This window comes from Salvelinus alpinus, chromosome 1 (assembly GCF_045679555.1).
Source record: "Salvelinus alpinus chromosome 1, SLU_Salpinus.1, whole genome shotgun sequence".
Lineage (NCBI taxonomy): Eukaryota > Metazoa > Chordata > Actinopteri > Salmoniformes > Salmonidae > Salvelinus > Salvelinus alpinus.
The window spans coordinates 110,838,568-110,861,364 of NC_092086.1; the positions used below are offsets into that span (position 1 = coordinate 110,838,568).

At 47.0% G+C, this 22,797-nt stretch overlaps 1 protein-coding gene across 1 annotated transcript; it reads right to left on the bottom strand.

The window, feature by feature from the left end:
* Positions 1–12,651: 12,651 nt before the first annotated feature.
* oacyl (O-acyltransferase like) lies at positions 12,652–22,433 on the bottom strand. The gene is made up of 15 exons (XM_071390240.1): positions 22,277–22,433; positions 21,703–21,836; positions 21,462–21,540; positions 21,202–21,337; positions 19,217–19,476; positions 18,777–18,947; positions 17,844–17,946; positions 17,415–17,516; positions 17,065–17,230; positions 15,176–15,255; positions 14,979–15,089; positions 14,496–14,619; positions 14,082–14,268; positions 13,185–13,327; positions 12,652–12,945 (listed from the first exon to the last, which is right to left on the bottom strand). Exons 1-15 carry the CDS (start codon positions 22,431–22,433, stop codon positions 12,841–12,843), a joined length of 2,058 nt encoding a protein of 685 aa, XP_071246341.1. The 3' UTR covers positions 12,652–12,840.
* Between the last annotated feature and the right edge of the window lie 364 nt (positions 22,434–22,797).

A 22,797-nucleotide genomic window follows, 5' to 3' on the forward strand; every position in this document is an offset into this window, starting at 1 on the left:
TTATCACGCCTCCTTCCCGTTTTAGGGAAGCCTGGTTCGTGACGAACTCTGATGAGAGCTAAATGTGGAATAATGGGACGTGTAGTTCTAACATATTTGTCAATGGTTAAGTGGAGCTGGGCTCTCCTTGCCCCCCCAGCAGCCAAATCGAACACTCTGCACCGTATTGTAACGTTTTATCAGAGAGGAAGAGGTGAAGCTGGGCCAAAAATCTGTCTTCTCTAGCAGGTGGCATTGTTTTTGTTTCTTTCGCTCACAAACCGAGGCGTTTTTGTATGGAGGTCAATGAAAAGGTGTCGAATTTGTTCAACAAAAAAATGTAATGGCTTATATGCTACATGCGGTTTATTTGACCAAATTAAGTTTCGTACTGCTTAAGTTGTTACTAGTGTATTGATTTAAGTAGGACACGTAAAATCCCGACAACTTTGAGAATAAAAAATTATATCGCTGTTGTCAAGTGATGACTATGCATATTCATAACATTCGGCTAGTAGCATAGCATCTCTCTCCAATGCTAGGGTGGAGACATAGGTATTTCATCATTATATCCACATCTCTGGTTTTATTGATAATGACCTATAGCTGAGTTATTTTTCATTAAGTCCATGGTATTCTACTCATGTGAAATGTTTCCACTAAGTGAATGTTGACCAATCATGAGACAAAAAGAGAGCAACAACAGCTCAACATCAGACTGCAGGGTCATGTTCATTAGGGCATGCGACGGAAAAAGTTTTAAGACACGTTTTAGCACAAAATGAATATGAGGGTTTCTTATTTGGACAAGTCCATGTAGTCCTTCCCTGTTTCAGTCCGTGTTATTGTGTTTGGTGCGTCATGAACCCAACCAAGGAGCCTGCTTTACCTCAGGTCACAACCCAGGATCCACATTTACTCAGGTCTGAGACAAAGCCTTAAGTGTACTCTTAAACTGATACCGAGACCAAAATACCAAAGACCCTCAGGTTTCGTCTGAAAGCCCTGTGGGCTGTTAGAATATCCAGGGTCAGGTTTCGTCTGAAAGCCCTGTGGGCTGTTAGAATATCCAGGGTCAGGTTTCATCTGAAAGCCCTGTGGGCTGTTAGAATATCCAGGGTCAGGTTTCATCTGAAAGCCCTGTGGGCTGTTAGAATATCCAGGGTCAGGTTTCATCTGAAAGCCCTGTGGGCTGTTAGAATAACCAGGCTCAGGTTTCATCTGAAAGCCCTGTGGGCTGTTAGAATATCCAGGGTCAGGTTTCATCTGAAAGCCCTGTGGGCTGTTAGAATATCCAGGGTCAGGTTTCATCTGAAAGCCCTGTGGGCTGTTAGAATATCCAGGGTCAGGTTTCATCTGAAAGCCCTGTGGGCTGTTAGAATATCCAGGGTCAGGTTTCATCGGGAGAGGCGAAGGTCGAGAGCCGTGCGTCTTCCAAAACACAACCCAGCCAAGCCGCACTGCTTCTTGACACAACACCCACTTAACCCAGCTACCCCAATGTGTCAGAGGCAACACCACACACCTGGCAACCATGTCAGCATACATTGCACCTGGCCCACCACAGGAGTCACTAGTTCACGATGGGACAAGAACATCCCTGCTGGGATGTTCTGCCAAACCCTCCCCTAACAACACTGGGCCAATTGTGCGGCGCCCCATGGGTCTCCCGGTCGCAGCCGGCTGTGCCGGCGCCTGGACTCGAACCAGGATCTCTAGTGGCACAGCATTGCAGTGCCTTAGACCACTGCTCCACTCGGGAGGCCGTTAACATTTTACAGCTAGACATTGTTATGTAAATGGAAGCTGAAAAGTCAGAGCAGGTCCACCAGACCCATGGCCCAGTTAGACACGGGTACCGGCCCGTGTAGATGGAAACAGAAAAGTCTGAGGCCGTTGGGTAAAACACTGGGGTAAATCTCTGATGCAAACTCACTACAAGTGTCTTATTAAATTCCCTGTTCCATTCTGCTTCCCTCTCCCAAATCATCTACTGTACCTACGTATCTCCAGCTCTTCCATTCTACCTCTTCTCCTCTCCCTTTTTTCCCCTTCTTCCCTCTCCCCGTCTCATTCCTCGCAGGCCGTACCCTCAGGGCTGGCATCCCTTCAGCCTGTGGCATCTCCTTATCACTGCCGCACCTCAAGGTCAAGTGGACCAACCCCCAACAGACTCTCAGGGCGGAGTTACGTCATCCAATCGCACCTCACGCCTCTGGCCTCCAGCTTTCAGCGATCTATTTCCCTTTAATAAACACCTCTCTAATCTTATTATTAATACTATTTCAAAGAAGATCAACAATTATTTTTTATTGTGGGAAGTCACTAGTATGCCTCGTGCTTAATGGGCGATGTTCATGTTCTATTTTTTTTTAATGTTACGTTCTCTTCCAAGAAGACCAACACCAATGGTTACATCATCACCCAGATACAGACACACAGAGGTCAGTTTTATAACCTGGGTGTAATAATTGATGTGTTGCCATGGGTTGTGTCTCATTGTCTTTGAAACAGCAACAGGTGGGGAGTGGTGGGTGCCACGGTAAACTCAGAAACTCAACACGGCAGTAAAATATACATTTAATGAGGACCTGGGGGTGAGATCGGGGAGTGAGGGAGCTCCATTCTTCCTGGTTCTGTGAATGGATGAGCCTGTTGCTGAGGTAGTTTCATGTAGAAGTTCTCCCTCCCTTCCTCCCTTCCTCTCCCTGCACCCTAGAACAGATAAACAGTTATACTGTGTTGATAAAAAGGAACGAGAGGTCACTAGAGGTCACTACTTCTTCTAATCTCTTCTTTAAAATGTCAAGTGCTGCTGACCTCCCATCGAAAACCAGTTTTGCAACCGACGGCGATGGCTTCACAACTGTTCTTCACTGAGCTCCCGAGTGGCGCAGCGGTCTGAGGAACTGCATCTCAGTGCTAGAGGAGTCACTACAGACACCCTGGTTCGATTCCAGGATGTATCACAACCGGCTGTGATTGTAAGTCCCATAGGGTGGCGCCCAGTGTCATCCGGGTTAGGGTTTGACCGGGGTAGGCCGTCATTGTAAATATATATATTTTTTTAATTGTGGTCACTTGGACCTTCACTGAAATTGTCATGGAGACGCACAAGAAAATGTCTTTCTTTAACTGAACAACAACCATGTTCCTAACTGGACAACAGCTAATAACATACTCTATGAATGGAGTTGCCCCTTTGAATTGAGCTTTCAAGTGATGAGGTTAAAGGTCATCAGATAGTGTTTATGTACATATTCATGTACGTCGACTGTTTATTGTATAATGTGTGTTCATAACGTTGTTGTTCCATCCAGATACATTACTATTCTAGTCTCTCATTTGGTTGCAGAAATGATCACTCATCAAACGACAACAGTAGGGTACAACGTCAGTGGTTTTGTATTCAGTGAGTGAACATGGTCTTCAGAGCAGTACATGTGTTGCCCATATTGCCATATCAATAGACAAAGTGGCTGATAAGGCGTATGTGGCAGGGGCTCCTAACAATCACGGGTTACAAAAAGAAAGCCAACCACATCACGGTCACCAACGCCCCCTACCGGACGAGCTAAACACCTTTTTTTCTTAAGATTCGAGCACAATGACCCTGAGCTGCCGAGGAGAGCCCCTGATGACAGCGTGGGCTACACACTGACAGTCTCCACTGAGGACGTATGTAAGTTATTCAAATGTGTTAACCCTGGCAAGGCTGCCGGCCCAGACGGCATCTCTAGCCGTGCCCTCATAGCATGTGCAGACCAGCTGGCTGTTGTGTTGTCTGACATTTTCAATCTCTCTCTAGAAAGGGAAAGTAACTGAACTGAATGACTACCGACCAGTAGCACTCACTTCCGCCATCATGATGAGCTTCGAGAGGCTAGTCAAAGACCATATCAACTCTTCAACACACTCGACCTTCTCCAATTCACCTATCGCCCTGACAGATCTACAAATGACGCAATCGCCATTGCAGTGTACACTGCCCTCACCCACCTGGACAAAAGGAATACATATTTGAGGATGCTGTTCATTGACTACAGCTCGTCCTTCAGTACCATAGTGCCCTCTAAGCTTATTACAAAGTTCACGGCCCTGGGTCTGAACTCCTCCCTATGCAACTGGGTCCTGGACTTCCTGACGGGCCACCACCAGTAGGTGAAGGTAGGCAACATTACCTCCTCGACACTGATCCTCAACACGGGGACCCCACAAGGGTATGTCCTCAGTCCCCTCCTGTACTCCCTGTATACCCACGACTGCATGGCTTCACATAGTTCCAACTCCATCATCAAGATCACTGACGACATGACAGTAGGAGGCCTGATCACCAACAACGACGAGACGGAGGAGGTAGGCACTCTGACGGCGTGGTGCCAGGTGAACAACCTCTCTCTCAACGTCAGCAAAACAAAGGAGCTGATTGCGGACTTCAGGAGGAACCAGGCTGGACATGCCCTCATCCTCATCAATGGCACAACCGTGGAGCCGGTCAATAACTTTGAATTCTTCGGCGTACACATCTCAGAGAAGCTGAAATGGTTTAACCACACGAACACCGTAGTGAAGAAGGCACGATAGGGACTCTTTAACCTCAGGATGTTGAAGAAATTCGGCCTATCCTCGAGGGCCATCACAGTGTTCTACAGGAGCACCATCGAGAGCATACTGTCGGGCTGCATAAGAGCCTGGTACGGCAACTCCATACGTGCAGCCAAAGGCTCCATTTGGTGCACACTGCCTGCCCTACAGGACACCTACAACACCAGGTGTCGCAGGTAGGCCAAGAAGATTATCAGGGACCCCCCCCCCAAAAAAATTACTCTGCCCCCACCCCAAGGACATTCATCACTGTTGCAGTTGTTAATATGTATGTTATAACTTTTTTGTTTTTATTTCACTCAATGATCATGCTGCTGCTCCCCCTGCGATCATTCCACCTCACCCCTTCAATGATCATGCTGCTGCTCCCCCTGCGATCATTCCACCTCACCCCTTCAATGATCATGCTGCTGCTCCCCCTGTGGTCATTCCACCCCACCCCTTCAATGATCATGCTGCTGCTCCCCCTGTAATCATTCCACCCCACCCCCTCAACATTCTTTATTCTGCCTCCACCCCAATGGACATTTATTTATTCAAAACTGCCACAGTTGTTATTAATGTATATAGTGCTATTTTTATATGACAATTTTAATTTGTTTATTTCACTTATATCTGCATGTTGGAGCTTGAAGCCTAAAATTGTCACTGTACCCTGCAATCGCACCTGCAACCATGTACATGTGACTATTAAACACTCTGAATCTGGTGCTCTAGTGAGTATGCAGTACTGTACTGTTTGTCCAGTCCAACTGCTCAGCCTCTTCCGGGCCCCTCGGACCATGGTACACAGAGCTCAGGACATCCTGTGAGTAAAACAAACCCTCCTACTTTTGGGATGTGCCCTGTCCAGTGCCTCTCAGTGACTTCACTGAGTCAACAAATATCAGTTTATCACTTGCAAGTCTTTCATTATTCCTGAGTGTGTAAATACTTCCTGTCTACAGGAGGGGGGAGGCTGTGTGTGTGCCTGTCTACAGGAGGGAGGAGGCTGTGTTTGTGCATTAGAGGACTGCATTCAGACTGTGAATGTTACATACTGCACTGTGTTGTATGCTATGGTGGATGAAATTAACGCTACAATGCTCTTCGGGACCATGTTCTTGTTAGAGGCTTTATCTATGGAATATAGCTGTGCTTTAGACCCATGAAAGACCCAGCAAACACACAACCATCACACAACGTTGTCTCCATGTTGTTGGCCTCAACGTGTCATGGCTACTTTGTAACAACATTAGACAATCAAGCTCCATGGCTCTGCCCACACCAGATCATTTGTTGTTGTTGAGCTCCTAGCCTGTGAACGATATCCTCCTTCAGTCCCAGCCTCGATCTTAACATCCCTAGGAGTTGGTGTCAGCTTTCCAAAGGCAGCTATATTTAAAACGTGTCGTCGCCCGGACGACCCATCCCTCCCACCATCCTGCCGGCCTTCTAGCCTTCTAGCCAGGCCAAGTGGACGATGGTGTTACACACGTAAGTAGAACGGCAGCTCAGTTCTTGACTCCTGACGGACTTCCCGGTACCGACGCAGTCAGATGCATACGGGGGGGGGTCTGACACGTGAGTATTTTCCCTTTGCCACTGCGCCACAGTTGAGATGTGTGGCGTAACTCTGGAATCAGAGAATTCTAGGGTCTACGGTAACATAGTGTCTTGTGACAGACCGTTGACGTCATAATCACACTGAATAACGTAAATTAATCTTGGAACCATTGTCCAAACCGTCCAAGAAAACATAAACAAACCTAGAGAAGCAGACAGGACAGACGCCAGGCTGACAATGTCATTTAGAATGTATTCTTAACTGACTAACCTTCATTTAGGTTAAATGAACACATCAACTTCTGTTTACTTGCGGGTAACAAGCTAATAGGAGCCATATACCGGTACCTCACATAACAACAGAACATCACTTCTGTGAGTGGCTGGCTTTCTGTGATGGGTAGGAGGGGATCTTAAATGTGACACCACAAAGCACTAACGCCCATTTTCCAGCAAGTAGCCTATAATGTGAGACATCAATCCCCCAAAGAAAGAGCATCAGTCGTCAGTCCGGAGCTAGAAGATCTCTGCCTTGCATGGTTGCGTCATGATGACCAACTGAGTGCCTAATGACGTAAGTCACCCTGATTAGTCACTCTCTTTCGGGATGTGAGCACTCAGTCTGTATAACCTGACGAAGATCCGTTTCGGATGGAAACGTTGTCAATAAAGCGATGAATTGGGAGCATAAACATTGTGCGCGCCTTCTTGTTCTTTACAGGTATGCTTCATTAGCCCAGAGCCTCACTTTTTAAGGATGTGTGTATGACCACTAACTTTTCACTCTCTCTCTACCTCTCTCTCTCTATCTCTCTCTCTCTCTGCCACGCTCTCTCTCTACCTCTCTCTCTCTGCCACTCTTTCTCTCTGCCACTCTCTCTCTCTGCCACTCTCTCTCTTTGCCACTCTCTTTCTTTGCCACTCTTTCTCTCTGCCACTCTCTCTCTTTACCCACTCTCTTTCTGCCATGTCTAGTGGTCTGGATCCTCACATACTCAGGTAACCTACTGACACACAGACTTCATATAGTCACCTGTCATTCCTCAAACTGACCTCTAGAGGGACCCATTCTTCACCTTAACATGTCTTGGTCCTCAGTGGAACTACAGTAGGTTAGGTTCTACTGTGTGTGCCACTGACGTTAACCTTTCAAAAAGTTAAATTATGAAATTGGATGGAGAATTATAGTAATTATATAGTAATTATTAATATTATAGTAATTATACTTAAGAATCTGACGTCTTTAATCAGGAGAAATTAGTCATAAGTGTGATAATTATTAATTTGTGTCAGCAAGCGGTTGATTACAGTGACTTAGTTTCCATGAGACACACGTAGCTAAGCTCAGTGACTAGTGCCCAGCCTCCACCGCTATCACCTGATCTGGCCCACTCCATCAGATGACCAATCAGTGCATCCACTGCCTTGGCCCATGTTGGTCCCTGTTGCACACCCGGGCCCCTGTTGCTCCTGTTAGCCCCACATGGGCCCATGTTTCCTCCTGTTGGCCTCTGTTGGACCCAACTGGGCCCCTTTTGCCTCCTGTTGGTCCCTGTTTCTCCCTGTTGGTCCCTGTTTCTCCCTGTTGGTCCCTGTTTCTCCCTGTTTCTCCCTGTTGGTTCCTGTTTCTCCCTGTTGGTTCCTGTTTCTCCTTGTTGGTTCCTGTTTCTCCCTGTTGGTTCCTGTTTCTCCTTGTTGGTTCCTGTTTCTCCCTGTTTCTCCATGTTGGCCCCTGTTTCTCCGTGTTGGTCCCTGTTTCTCCCTGTTGGTCCTTGTTTCCCCCTGTTGGTCCTGTTTCTCCCTGTTGGCCCCTGTTTCTCCGTGTTTGTCCCTGTTGGTCCTTGTTTCCCCCTGTTGGTCCCTGTTTTTCCCTGTTTCCCCCTGTTGGTTTCTGTTTCTCCCTGTTGGTCCTGTTTCTCCCTGTTGGCCCCTGTTTCTCCTTGTTGGTTCCTGTTTCTCCCTGTTGGTTCCTGTTTCTCCCTGTTTCTCCCTGTTGGTTCCTGTTTCTCCCTGTTTTTCCCTGTTGGCCCCTGTTTCTCCCTGTTGGTTCCTGTTTCTCCCTGTTGGTTCCTGTTTCTCCCTGTTGGTCCCTGTTTCTCCCTGTTGGTTCCTGTTTCTCCCTGTTGGTTCCTGTTTCTCCCTGTTGGTTCCTGTTTCTCCCTGTTTCTCCCTGTTGGTTCCTGTTTCTCCCTGTTGGCCCCTGTTTCTCCCTGTTTCTCTCTGTTGGCCCCTGTTTCTCCGTGTTGGTCCCTGTTGGCCCCTGCTTCTCCGTGTTGGTCCCTGTTGGCCCCTGTTTCTCCCTGTTGGCCCCTGTTTCTCCCTATTGGTTCCTGTTTCTCCCTGTTGGTTCCTGTTTCTCCCTGTTTCTCCCTGTTGGTTCCTGTTGGTCCCTGTTTTTCCCTGTTGGCCCCTGTTTCTCCCTGTTGGTCCCTGTTTCTCCCTGTTGGTCCCTGTTTCTCCCTGTTGGTTCCTGTTTCTCCCTGTTGGTTCCTGTTTCTCCCTGTTGGTTCCTGTTGCTCCCTGTTGGCCCCTGTGGCTCTCTGTGGCTTTAGGATCATATTTGTTTATTTACTGATGGATTCAGGATCAGGAGGCTCCAGTTTCAAAACTAAGGGAATGGATTGACTATTTGAGTGCATTGATACCTAACTAGATGGGGGTGGTTGAACGATTGGCAGTGACATTTTTGGGTTACTGGGCTAAGACTATGCTAGATTTTGTGGTCATGCAGTGGTAAAGACCATGGTGTCTGAGAGACACACAAACACTTGCCTAATAACCCACTGCTGTGACATATGTGACTCACCACCTGGATTCAGTCTTATGTAGCAACATTTGAAATTGTGTTTTTTTACATTGGATAAAAATAGAGACTGGTTTATCAGCAAAATGGTTTATCATACACAGCATTTGAGGAACAATGGGAAAGTAATTCTGCTTTGAAAGTTGATCAAGTTGTAAACTCACTTTTGAGAAAATGGCCTTTGTATGTTTATGTATCTAGTGAAGAGCTCTTCTTATACTGCTTGGCTTCACGAGTAACATTGCACCTCAATACTACAGTCAGCGTTAAACATTCTAACCATAGAAATAGTATTACATTCTAACATACCACTCTGTTCAGACTTTACGTTTCAGGTTTTATACATGGCAAATTATACAATCATTTACACCTCACATCTTCCATCTTACAATGAACACGGTCATCTTTATAAATCAGCCCATACATCATTCCTTTAAATTTATGGCCATACTGCTCACAGCTATCCAATCCTTTCAGATCTACAGGAGTGTGGTAGAGGAGGAGGGTCTAGGGGTCATGTCCTAGAGGAGGAGGGTCTAGGGGTCATGTCGTAGAGAGGAGGGTCTAGGGGTCATGTGGTAGAGGAGGAGGGTCTAGGGGTCATGTCGTAGAGGTGGAGGGTCTAGGGGTCATGTCGTAGAGGTGGAGGGTCTAGGGGTCATGTTGTAGAGGAGGAGGGTCTAGGGGTCATGTCGTAAAGGAGGAGGGTCTAGGGGTCATGTCGTAAAGGAGGAGGGTCTAGGGGTCATGTCGTAGAGGAGGAGGGTCTAGGGGTCATGTCGTAGAGGAGGGTCTAGGGGTCATGTCGTAGAGGAGGGTCTAGGGGTCATGTCGTAGAGGAGGAGGGTCTAGGGGTCATGTCGTAGAGGAGGAGGGTCTAGGGGTCATGTCGTAGAGGAGGAGGGTCTAGGGGTCATGTCGTAAAGGAGGAGGGTCTAGGGGTCATGTCGTAGAGGAGGAGGGTCTAGGGGTCATGTCGTAAAGGAGGAGGGTCTAGGGGTCATGTCGTAGAGGAGGGTCTAGGGGTCATGTCGTAGTAGAGGAGGGTCTAGGGGTCATGTCGTAGAGGAGGAGGGTCTAGGGGTCATGTCGTAGAGGAGGGTCTAGGGGTCATGTCGTAGAGGAGGAGGGTCTAGGGGTCATGTCGTAAAGGAGGAGGGTCTAGGGGTCATGTCGTAGAGGAGGGTCTAGGGGTCATGTCGTAGAGGAGGAGGGTCTAGGGGTCATGTCGTAGAGGTGGGTCTAGGGGTCATGTCGTAGAGGAGGAGGGTCTAGGGGTCATGTCGTAAAGGAGGAGGGTCTAGGGGTCATGTCGTAGAGGAGGGTCTAGGGGTCATGTCGTAGAGGAGGGTCTAGGGGTCATGTGGTAGAGGAGGAGGGTCTAGGGGTCATGTCGTAGAGGAGGAGGGTCTAGGGGTCATGTCGTAGAGGTGGAGGGTCTAGGGGTCATGTCGTAGTAGAGGAGGGTCTAGGGGTCATGTCGTAGAGGAGGAGCGTCTAGGGGTCATGTCGTAGAGGAGGAGGGTCTAGGGGTCATGTCGTAGAGAGGAGGGTCTAGGGGTCATGTCGTAGAGGAGGAGCGTCTAGGGGTCATGTCGTAGAGGAGGAGGGTCTAGGGGTCATGTCGTAGAGAGGAGGGTCTAGGGGTCATGTCGTAGAGGAGGAGGGTCTAGGGGTCATGTCGTAGAGAGGAGGGTCTAGGGGTCATGTCGTAGAGGAGGAGGGTCTAGGGGTCATGTCGTAGAGGAGGAGGGTCTAGGGGTCATGTCGTAGAGAGGAGGGTCTAGGGGTCATGTCGTAGAGAGGAGGGTCTAGGGGTCATGTCGTAAAGGAGGAGGGTCTAGGGGTCATGTCGTAGAGGAGGAGGGTCTAGGGGTCATGTCGTAGAGGAGGAGGGTCTAGGGGTCATGTCGTAGAGGAGGAGGGTCTAGGGGTCATGTCGTAGAGGTGGAGGGTCTAGGGGTCATGTCGTAGAGGAGGGTCTAGGGGTCATGTAGTAGAGAGGAGGGTCTAGGGGTCATGTCGTAGAGAGGAGGGTCTAGGGGTCATGTCCTAGAGAGGAGGGTCTAGGGGTCATGTCGTAGAGAGGAGGGTCTAGGGGTCATGTCGTAGAGAGGAGGGTCTAGGGGTCATGTCCTAGAGAGGAGGGTCTAGGGGTCATGTCGTAGAGAGGAGGGTCTAGGGGTCATGTCGTAGAGAGGAGGGTCTAGGGGTCATGTCCTAGAGGAGGAGGGTCTAGGGGTCATGTCGTAGAGAGGAGGGTCTAGGGGTCATGTCGTAGAGGAGGAGGGTCTAGGGGTCATGTCGTAGAGGAGGAGGGTCTAGGGGTCATGTCGTAGAGGAGGAGGGTCTAGGGGTCATGTCGTAGAGAGGAGGGTCTAGGGGTCATGTCGTAGAGAGGAGGGTCTAGGGGTCATGTCGTAGAGAGGAGGGTCTAGGGGTCATGTCGTAAAGGAGGAGGGTCTAGGGGTCATGTCGTAGAGGAGGAGGGTCTAGGGGTCATGTCGTAGAGGAGGAGGGTCTAGGGGTCATGTCGTAGAGGAGGAGGGTCTAGGGGTCATGTCGTAGAGAGGAGGGTCTAGGGGTCATGTCGTAGAGAGGAGGGTCTAGGGGTCATGTCGTAGAGAGGAGGGTCTAGGGGTCATGTCGTAAAGGAGGAGGGTCTAGGGGTCATGTCGTAGAGAGGAGGGTCTAGGGGTCATGTCGTAGTAGAGGAGGGTCTAGGGGTCATGTCGTAGAGGTGGAGGGTCTAGGGGTCATGTCGTAGAGAGGAGGGTCTAGGGGTCATGTCGTAGAGAGGAGGGTCTAGGGGTCATGTCGTAAAGGAGGAGGGTCTAGGGGTCATGTCGTAGAGAGGAGGGTCTAGGGGTCATGTCGTAGAGGAGGAGGGTCTAGGGGTCATGTCGTAGAGGAGGAGGGTCTAGGGGTCATGTCGTAGAGAGGAGGGTCTAGGGGTCATGTCGTAGTAGAGGAGGGTCTAGGGGTCATGTCGTAGAGAGGAGGGTCTAGGGGTCATGTCGTAAAGGAGGAGGGTCTAGGGGTCATGTCGTAGAGGAGGAGGGTCTAGGGGTCATGTCGTAGAGGAGGAGGGTCTAGGGGTCATGTCGTAGAGGAGGAGGGTCTAGGGGTCATGTCGTAGAGAGGAGGGTCTAGGGGTCATGTCGTAGAGAGGAGGGTCTAGGGTTCATGTCGTAGAGAGGAGGGTCTAGGGGTCATGTCGTAAAGGAGGAGGGTCTAGGGGTCATGTCGTAGAGAGGAGGGTCTAGGGGTCATGTCGTAGTAGAGGAGGGTCTAGGGGTCATGTCGTAGAGGTGGAGGGTCTAGGGGTCATGTCGTAGAGAGGAGGGTCTAGGGGTCATGTCGTAGAGAGGAGGGTCTAGGGGTCATGTCGTAAAGGAGGAGGGTCTAGGGGTCATGTCGTAGAGGAGGAGGGTCTAGGGGTCATGTGGTAGAGGAGGAGGGTCTAGGGGTCATGTCGTAGTAGAGGAGGGTCTAGGGGTCATGTCGTAGAGGAGGAGGGTCTAGGGGTCATGTCGTAGAGAGGAGGGTCTAGGGGTCATGTCGTAGAGGAGGAGGGTCTAGGGGTCATGTCGTAGAGGAGGAGGGTCTAGGGGTCATGTCGTAGAGAGGAGGGTCTAGGGGTCATGTCGTAGAGAGGAGGGTCTAGGGGTCATGTCGTAGAGAGGAGGGTCTAGGGGTCATGTCGTAGAGGAGGAGGGTCTAGGGGTCATGTTGTAGAGAGGAGGGTCTAGGGGTCATGTCGTAGTAGAGGAGGGTCTAGGGGTCATGTCGTAGAGGAGGAGGGTCTAGGGGTCATGTCGTAGAGAGGAGGGTCTAGGGGTCATGTCGTAGAGGAGGAGGGTCTAGGGGTCATGTCGTAGAGAAGGAAGGTCGAGGGGGTCGTGTCCTTAAGCCTTACTGCCCTTGAGGAAGAGGTAGGGCTTCTCCACCAACACGGTCAGCACATAGCCAATCACCACCGTCAGAATCATGTGACCCAGGAACAGATAGAACTGAGGAGGAAGAAAACAAAGGAAAACAACACCATGTGATCATCTCCAGAAGAGCAGAAAGATGCATCTCCTTCAAGCATAATATTCTATTATGATCTACAGTAGTAGGCCTGTCCCAGATCTGTTTGTACTTACTTGCCAACTCAAGTCAAAAATGTTTGGCATGATAACAACTATGGAAGTTGGCTATGCAGCAGACACTTATCTGGGACTAGGTTACTACTGTGTGAAATACTTACAAAGTTCATGTCTGTGTAGTGTATAGGAGTCTCCTGTTTGCCGTTGTATAGTATAATAAGAACAGGATGGATCAGGTAACAGGCAAAGCTGATGTTGGACAGAGGAACCCACAGATTTAGTGACAGGAGGTTATCAACGAATCCTGGAGAGAGAGAGAGAGGGACAGAATATACAGCATGTGAGAGAGACACTAGGTAGTTATTGTAGACTAGTTAGTTACTGTAGACTGGGTAGTTACTGAAGACTGGGTAGTTACTGTAGACAGGGTTGTTACTGTAGACTGGGTAGTTACTGTAGACTGGGTAGTTACTGAAGACTGGGTAGTTACTGAAGACTGGGTAGTTACTGTAGACTGGGTAGTTACTGAAGACAGGGTTGTTACTGTAGACTGGGTAGTTACTGTAGACTGGGTAGTTACTGAAGACTGGGTAGTTACTGAAGACTGGGTAGTTACTGTAGACTGGGTAGTTACTGTAGACTGGGTAGTTACTGAAGACTGGGTAGTTACTGTAGACTGGGTAGTTACTGAAGACTGGGTAGTTACTGGAGACTGGGTAGTTACTGGAGACTTGGTAGTTACTGGAGACTGGGTAGTTACTGTAGACTGGGTAGTTACTGAAGACTGGGTAGTTACTGAAGACTGGGTAGTTACTGTAGACTGGGTAGTTACTGAAGACAGGGTTTGTTTAAGGGCCAGGGATTTTACCTGACCACATGAGGAAAAACTCTGATCCTTTGCTAAAGGATATAACTAAGACTCCTACATAGAAAACGACTAGGGACCATCATTTGTACCGGTCAGATCAAATGGTCAGCAAAGACTTCTAACCCTAGATCTGTTCAGGAGAGTATGTCTGGGACTTGTGGTAGGTGGGTTGTCAGTGCTCAGGTCTCACCTCCGTATCCCTCCTCACAGGCCAGTATGATCCAGGCCACGGCCAGGGCCCAGAGGGAGCGATGGATCCCCTGGTAGAGGGCGTGAGGCGCGGACGGCTGGGGTGGGACATCCCGGAGGACATAGGCCAATCCTACCAATATCGCCATGACTGACAGGCAGCAGAACCAACCTACTGCAGCCTGCCACTGAGTTGTTACACAGACACAGGAGAGGAGAGGAGATGGATATGTTATTGAAACGAAACAGGGCTGTAGTGTTAAAAAAAAAATACAGGTAGGTAAACCTTAATGCAAAAAAAACACACTTATATAGCATTAAAAGGTGGGTAAACCCTGTTCACAAAATTGTAAAGGTAACTGAGTTCACTGAGTGTTAAGCAGTTAAAGGTTATTCAGTTGATTCATATTATTACCTGATGTTTTAAAAGGTGGCGTTTCTTAGTTGTCATGCTTATCCCTGCCAGGATCCCGATCAGGTAGGGCCCGTATCTGGTGTAGGGTTTATTGTAGTAATACTGGAAGTAGTTTTCATACTTTCTGGACCATATACAACATAAACAATAATGGAAATGTTGGAACAGAATACATATTATACTGGACATTTTCGGTGATTCATATTTGTAACAGTTGATCTGGTTTGATATAATATAATATGACATTTTCTTACAAATCTTTTTTTTTTTAAATGATTTATGTAGGTCTTGTAATGGGTCAATGAAAGCTTCATTATGCTTTTATAATTATTCTTTGGTTAAAGTGTTACCAGTTGATCTTACAGTGTGGTAGGCTGGGTAACGTACAGTGTGGTAGTCTGGGTAACTTACAATGTGGTAGTCTGGGTAACTTACAGTGTGGTAGTTTGGTGAACTTACAGTGTGGTAGGCTGGTGAACTTACAGTGTGGTAGGCTGGTGAACTGGGAGGTGCAGTAGGGCAGTGAGAACAGCGCTAGTCAGACTGGACAGAAACAGCAGAGCTGAAGCCACACCAACCAGAACACCTTTGTTCCTGAAAGACAACAGAGAGAAGGACATTTATTGAGAAAGAAATAGAATGATCATTAGAATAGGCATTTTGCATTGTGAATGACTTACAGCCTATAGAGGTAGATGAGCAGGGGGGTTGTTGCATAGAACTGGAAATCCAGGGACAGATACCAGGTCCATGGAGCACACTGTAGAGACAGATGACCTCTGCATTATCTCAGTCATAACCAACAGTCATAGATAATGACGTATTACCTCTGCATTATCTCAGTCATAACCAACCATCATAGATAATGACAGATGCCCACTGCATTATCTCAGTCATAACCAACAGTCATAGATAATGACAGATGACCTCTGCATTATCTCAGTCATAACCAACAGTCATAGATAATGACAGATGACTGGGTTGGCGTGCAAGGTCCCTGCAGGGTCCCCTACACTGGGTTGGCGCCCCCCCCCCCCTTGGGTTGTGCCGTGGCGGAGATCTTTGTGGGCTATACTCGCCCTTGTCTCAGGATGGTAAGTTGGTGGTTGAAGATATCCCTCTAGTGGTGTGGGGGCTGTGCTTTGGCAAAGTGGGTGGGGTTATATCCTGCCTGTTTGGCCCTGTCCGGGGGTATCGTCGGATGGGGCCACAGTGTCTCCCGACCCCTCCTGTCTCAGCCTCCAGTATTTATGCTGCAGTAGTTTATGTGTCGGGGGGCTCGGGTCAGTCTGTTATATCTGGAGTATTTCTCCAGTCTTATCAGGTGTCCTGTGTGAATTTAAGTATGCTCTCTCTAATACTCTCTCTCTTTCTCTCTCTTTCTCTCTCTTTCTTTCTTTCTTACTTTCTTTCTTTCTCTCTCTCGGAGGACCTGAGCCCTAGGACCATGCCTCAGGACTACCTGGCCTGATGACTCCTTGCTGTCCCCAGTCCACCTGGCCGTGCTGGTGCTCCAGTTTCAACTGAACCCTGACCTGTTCACTGGACGTGCTACCTGTTCCAGACCTGCTGTTTTCAACTCTCTAGAGACCGCAGGAGCGGTAGAGATACTCTGAATGATCGGCTATGAAAAGCCAACTGACATTTACTCCTGAGGTGCTGACCTGTTGCACCCTCGACTTCCACTGTGATTATCATTATTTGACCCTGCTGGTCATCTATGAACATTTGAACATCTTGGCCATGTTCTGTTATAATATCCACCCAGCACAGGCAGAAGAGGACTGGCCACCCCTCATAGCCTGTTACCTCTCTATGTTTCTTCCTAGGTTCTGGCCTTTCTAGGGAGTTTTTCCTAGCCACCGTGCTTCTACATCTGCATTGCTCGCTGTTTGGGGTTTTATGCTGGGTTTCTGTACAGCACTTTGAGATATCAGCTGATGTAAGAAGGGCTTTATAAATAAATACATTTGATTTGATGACCTCTACATTATCTCAGTCAAAACCAACAGTCATAGACAATGAGAGATGACCTCTGCATCATCTCGGTCATAACCAACAGTCATAGATAATGACAGATGACCTCTGCATTATCTCAGTCATAACCAAGTCATATTTTTTGTACACTGTCTGTGTGTTTGTCCTGTCTGAAGCACCCTTTCAGCCTTGAACGAATTGCCCCTCTGGGATTAATAAAGTTGTATTGTATTGTAGTGGCTACTACCAGTCCAAACATTTCAGTGTAGTACTACTACTGCTAAAGAAATGACACTTACAGGATATCTAAAAGGCTCACTATGTCAATGGTGGTGAAGAGGTTGTTGACCAGTAGTAAGCTAGGGTTAAGGTTAGGTTTAGGATTAGGGGTTAGGGGTTAGAGTAGTGGTTAGGTTAGGGGTTAGGTTTAGTGTAGTGGTTAGGGTCAGGGGTTGGGGTCATTCTCACTATGTCAATGGTGGTGAAGAGGTTGTTGACCAGTAGTAAGCTAGGGTTAGGGTTAAGGTTAGGTTTAGGGTTAGGGGTTAGGTTTAGTGTAGTGGTTAGGGTCAGGGGTTGGGGTCATTCTCACTATGTCAGTGATGGTGAAGAGGTTGTTGACCAGTAGCAGGTTGGACCACCAGTACTTTTTACAGTTGATAATCTCATCCTCGGCGATGAACCAGAATGCGCCTCTCTGGACCACGGAGAAGAGGCCGATAGCGAGACACACGATGAAGAGGTGCAGCGGCTGGACTCTGGGAGGGAGGGCAGGACAATAACAAATCAACTATGATCAGCAAAGAAGAACACAAAACATACAGCAGATTGGTGTTGTGGTTCTATAAACAGACTGTAATGATTTCAGTGATCCAGGTCACCCTTACACATAGCATTCAGGGTCTCTCCTGGTTAAATTAAATTGAGGAGTGATGGATTTACCTTTTAAACCTCTTGAAGAGGAAGTTGGCCACCAGACCTGCACTCAGTTTGTCCTCCGCTCTCTGGATGGACCCCAGCAGGGACCTTGCACTCAAAAGACCCCTGGGACACAGACCAGACAGGTGCAGATCAGTGATTACTTCAAGGAAGATGAGGAAGGAAGGATGCATATATGCAGTACACTCTTAGAAAAAAGGGTTCTTCATCTTTCCCCATAGGAGAATCCTTTTTGGTTCCAGGTAGAACCATTTTGGTTTCCATGTAGAACCCTCTTTAGAAAGGGTTCTACATGGAACATAAAAGGGTTCTACCTGCAACCAAAAAGGGTTCTTCAAAAGGTTCTCCTATGGGGACAGCCGAAGAACCCTTTAAGGTTCTAGATAGAAAGAAATGTGCTAAGAGTGGAGTTGAACTGGGCTGTGTTCTCACCCTAGGAGCAGAAAGGTATCCACAGCCAGATAGACAGGTCCACTGAAGGCAAACACATGCAGAGGGTTTTTCTCCACTGTCTCTTTCCATCTCTTGTCATTATCTGTAATCAGTGAATTGTATATCTGTATCTGTAAATAGCTGATATTAATATCAAATTCATTCATCAAGTATTGTAGATAGAATTTTTACGGTATACTATCCTATCAAACGCTAAGTCTGAAATAGCCGCCTGTCCCTTTTAATAGCTGGGCATCGGAACATATTTCAGTAAATAAACACCTGTTTCAAATAAACGGCGGATCTAGATAAATGGTTTATGAGGTTACCATGGACACCACTCTGATATTCCCGCAAAAGCCGACTCCGGGTGTCCTGCAAGATGATCAGGGTGAAAGCAAATTAGATCTACGCCACTGTGAGTGAGAGTGGGGCCTCTGACTTTGCTGCTAGTGCAGGCTGGCTTGACAAATTCCTAGAGCGCAATGGTTTTTCCTCAAGCACAATGGGCTCAAATTGAAGCCTGTCTCTAATAAGCGACAGTTGTGTTCAGTGATTGAAGCAATAGCGGGGCTATTAATTGAAGTTTTAAGGTAGACAGCATTGTAATGAACCTTGCCTAGGTAAGCCTGTTACCATCCACCCAAAAAGGGCTAACCCTTATTGGAACAGTGGTTGGCAGGTCTGCCTACAAGCTGGGAGACGTGGGTTTGAGACCTGCAAGGGCCATTCGCAAGAATTGCTACAGTACAGAGAATGAGTATTTCCTCTGACATTTACATTTAAGTCATTTAGCAGACGCTCTTATCCAGAGCGACTTACAAATTGGAAAGTTCATACATATTCATCCTGGTCCCCCCGTGGGGAATGAACCCACAACCCTGGCGTTGCAAGCGCCATGCTCTACCAACTGAGCTACACGGGACCACATACCTAGGTTGTTCCAGGCGCTGAGCTGGACAGTGTGTCCACAGATTATCCATAGAAGGCTAAAGATGCGGATCCCATTCAGGGAGGAGTAGCCTCCACCTGGGCTAGCTGTAGAGAGGACCTCCTGGCTGCAGGCCTGGAAGGAGAAGGCCTGGAGCCACGAATACATACAACCTGTAGGCAGACAGCAGGAGTGTGGGTTAGTTAGTTAGGAATGATGCACCAAATCAACCCAGTGTACAGTTTTTCTGTTGATGTATGCAATGACACCTTTTCACCTGCAATAAAACCTTTTTTTTTCTGAGATCAAAGTTCAGGAAACTATAAAGAGCTCCAGTAATGAATAAATATGAATAATATATCCCAGACAAAGCATCAGTAGTCCAGTGTGTTTGTAGATTTGTGGTGCAGACTATTCAAAAAGATGTACTTGCTCTTCTTACTGCCGTCCTCCCCCCCCTCTTCCTCTTCCTCCTCTGTGTATTGCTCCATCTGGCTGTCCAGTTGTCCAGAGCAGCTGTTGTTACTGCCTCCACCACTAGACGTGCCGTTGGATATCAGCGTCCCGTAGAGGTTTGGGTCCCTGGTTTTCAGAGAAGAAGACTCTACTCCAGGGCCAACCTCTCTGTTTCTCTGCCATCTCACTATGGCCACGAACAGGGTTGCAGTCAAGGGGACGGCCACCAACGCACAACACACAAATCTGAGGGACGGATGGGGACAGAGTCAGACAAACCTGACGGACAGATAGGAACAGAGTCAGGCATCCCAAATCACTTTCTTGGACTTTGGATTGAGTTTTTGGACTATCTGTGGATGTTAGTTAGATACTCAGAATGAAATCATTTTTGTAAGTATCCCATCTACGCAGATTCGATATGGTTGGGGTTAGAGTTATGACGTACAGTCAGGTGACAACAGTGTCATGACTACACATGAGGATCCAAGGGCTCAGATCAGCTTGGCATGGTTGACAAATAACCAGGCCCTCTCTCACCCACAGAAGAGGGGAAGGGGGGCTGGGCCGCTTTTTGACACCTCACACCCGGTTGTACATTTTAAGCAGCAGAACTCTCTCTAACATCTATTTTGTGATGTCATATTTTTTTAAATAAAAATTGTATAACGACAATACTGTAACTTGAAAAGTATACACATTGTATATGTCAGGTTTTCATCTTATATGTTGTGGTGAGACATGAACAATGATGAAAATATTTTTGTTAGGATAGGAATGGGGTTTTCGTTTTCTAACGAGATCATAGATTTGATGATACTTTGCACCAGTAAGTAGCCTAGCCACCAAGGGAGCTCAGAGATTGTGTCAGGATGATGGAATTTCCCTTTTACGGAGAGTGCATAAAGGCTTGGAAGAGAAATTAACATCAGACCAGAAAGACGTGAGACCGTGGTCCACATGTTTGAAATGGTTAGAACTTAACCTCAACACGAGGTGAAGAAGATAAACTCTCAGGACATCGCCGGTCTGCAGCTGCGCGTGTAAAGTGGTTCAATTCTGACTATTCATACGAGCTAAGAACAAGTTCTGAACAAAGACACCACTGGTGACCGGACAACTAAAACTAAGGACATTGTGACCTCTGGTGGACAATCAGAGCCTTACAAGTGAGCTGAGTGAATACACAGCCAAATAACCCCTTTCAAGAAAGGTTGGTTTCACCAGAGCAAGACAACAAACGACGGCATTCACACATAAATACATTAATGATGATTTTTTACTCCAAACGGGCGGTGGTTCAAGGTGTGCAAGGTATTAGGATTACTTTGAGGGTAGTTTCCAAATATATCAACAATAAGCGTCTCTTTCCCTTTGTCTCTCTCTCTCTCTCTCTCTCTCTCTCTCTCTCTCTCTCTCTCTCTCTCTCTCTCTCTCTCTCTCTCTCTCTCTCTCTCTCTCTCTCCATCTATGTTTTAACAAGCCATCATATCTTGTCAGTCCACTAGAGACCTTTGTCTCATGTACGTGTGTATGTTTATTCTGTGTTATTATTTAGTTAGCTAGTAAATAATTAAACCAATTTGTGTGGTACGGAATGATCAGTAAGGCTGGGGTTTTTGCGGATCCAAGAAGGTTGCGATCGTTCAGATCATGAGACTGATATGAGGTAATGATTAATAAATGACTGTTATCAATATATAACTTCTAGATCTTCTGGAGTTTAATTTGAGAGATGGTAACTCGTTAAACAACTTATTCCGTGGTGCCCCAAATCTTAATGAGTTAATTGTTACATTATTAATTTAATCGGGTAACAATTAAACATAGTTAGTGGATTGAATAAATAACAGTCATCAGATTAATGAAAGTAAAGTCACGACAACAGACAGGTCTGGAGCACCAGTATGAGTTAGACACAGGGGTCAGTGGCAGGGTTAGGTGTCAGGGGTTAGGGTGAACTGTACTCACAGGCAGGTGACAACAGACAGGTCTGGAGCACCAGTATGGGACAGACACTGGGTCATGAACAGGCCCTGAGTGGACTGGGCCAGTAGGGTGGATGGTACTGGAGGGATCAGGGAGGTCCTGGCCTGCTGGAAGGTCTCTGGGGACACAGACACAATGGGTACAAGTCATAATAACAACATAATACATGCTTATAACTGTTTATAAATGCTTTATGGATAATTCTAAATGTTATTCATGCTATTGCAGACAAAGCTACTGACCGTAAACAACTAGTGTCTGAACCTCTTCCTCCACACAGGAATCAGGAACACATATTCCAACAAAGTACTGGATTGGGTCCTGTGTCAGAACAACATTATAGTACTGTAATTCATTTATCTGAATGTACATACTGTAGTTAGAATCAAATAGAATACAATAACACATGATATAATTAAATACTACAATAGAGAGTTGTAGCAGTGTGACTATATATAAAAAAAGAAGGGTTTATTTCCTCACTTGTTTGAGGAAGACCTGGCAGTACTGTCCAGTAAAGGAGGGTCCCTGGACAGACAGACACTCCTGGAGAGACCCAGGCCTGTTCACGTTGCCCCCCACCACATCACTACCCATCTTCCCAAAGGCATCATACACTAGACAAAACATACACATACCAATGAGTGAATGCTACGCTAAGCTATGAAATATCTTTTGAAATGTTATAGAAATGGTGTTTTAAAACTAATGCAGTCATGTCTCTGACAATACATGTTGTTTTAAAACTAATGCAGTCATGTCTCTGACAATACATGTTGTTAGAGAAATAAATAACTATTCATTTAATTAACCTTTATTTAACTAGGCAAGTCAGTTAAGGACACATTTTTATTTACAATGACAGCCTACCAGGGAATAGTGGGTTAACTGCCTTGTTCAGAGGCAGAACGACAGATATTTACCGTGTCAGCTCAGGATTCGATCCAGCAACCTTTCGGTTACTGGCCCAACGCTCTAACCACTAGGCTACCTGCCGCCCCACATGTCAACAATAAGAAAACCTTTTATTTTTTTCAAATAGAGGTCAAGTACTCACTTAAAGCAGCATATTCACTGGGCAGGTCCTTGTTTAGCTCTGAGAGGAAAGTCCTGGTGTCCTGCGTGCATTTCTCAGAGACATTCATGGAATATACTGCTAAAGAACACAACGTTAAGCAGTGGACCAAACAACTAGCCCTCCACAGTAGCACCATCTTGGGGAGGATAGCATCCTTCCATTTCGTGACTAGGACCTTTAAATAATGTTAAGAGTTACATGGTCACAGTGGAAGTGATGATGACTTCCGGTTAGGTAATCTGTAGCTTGACCAATCAGTGTGGTAATTGGTGGCTTCACACATGGATGTGAGTGACCAGTCCCCCGGCACACTAAATCAGCTGTCAATGGCTTTTGATCCAACAGGTACATGTAATGGTTCTTTCATCACAATTATCATTCATTCAAATGTTTATTCATGAAGCAATAACGATCTACTCTCATAATATTGACTGATTTGTGAGGCCATACAGGCTTGAATTCAAATGTTACGGCGTCACTAAATTGTTAATCTAATCCAA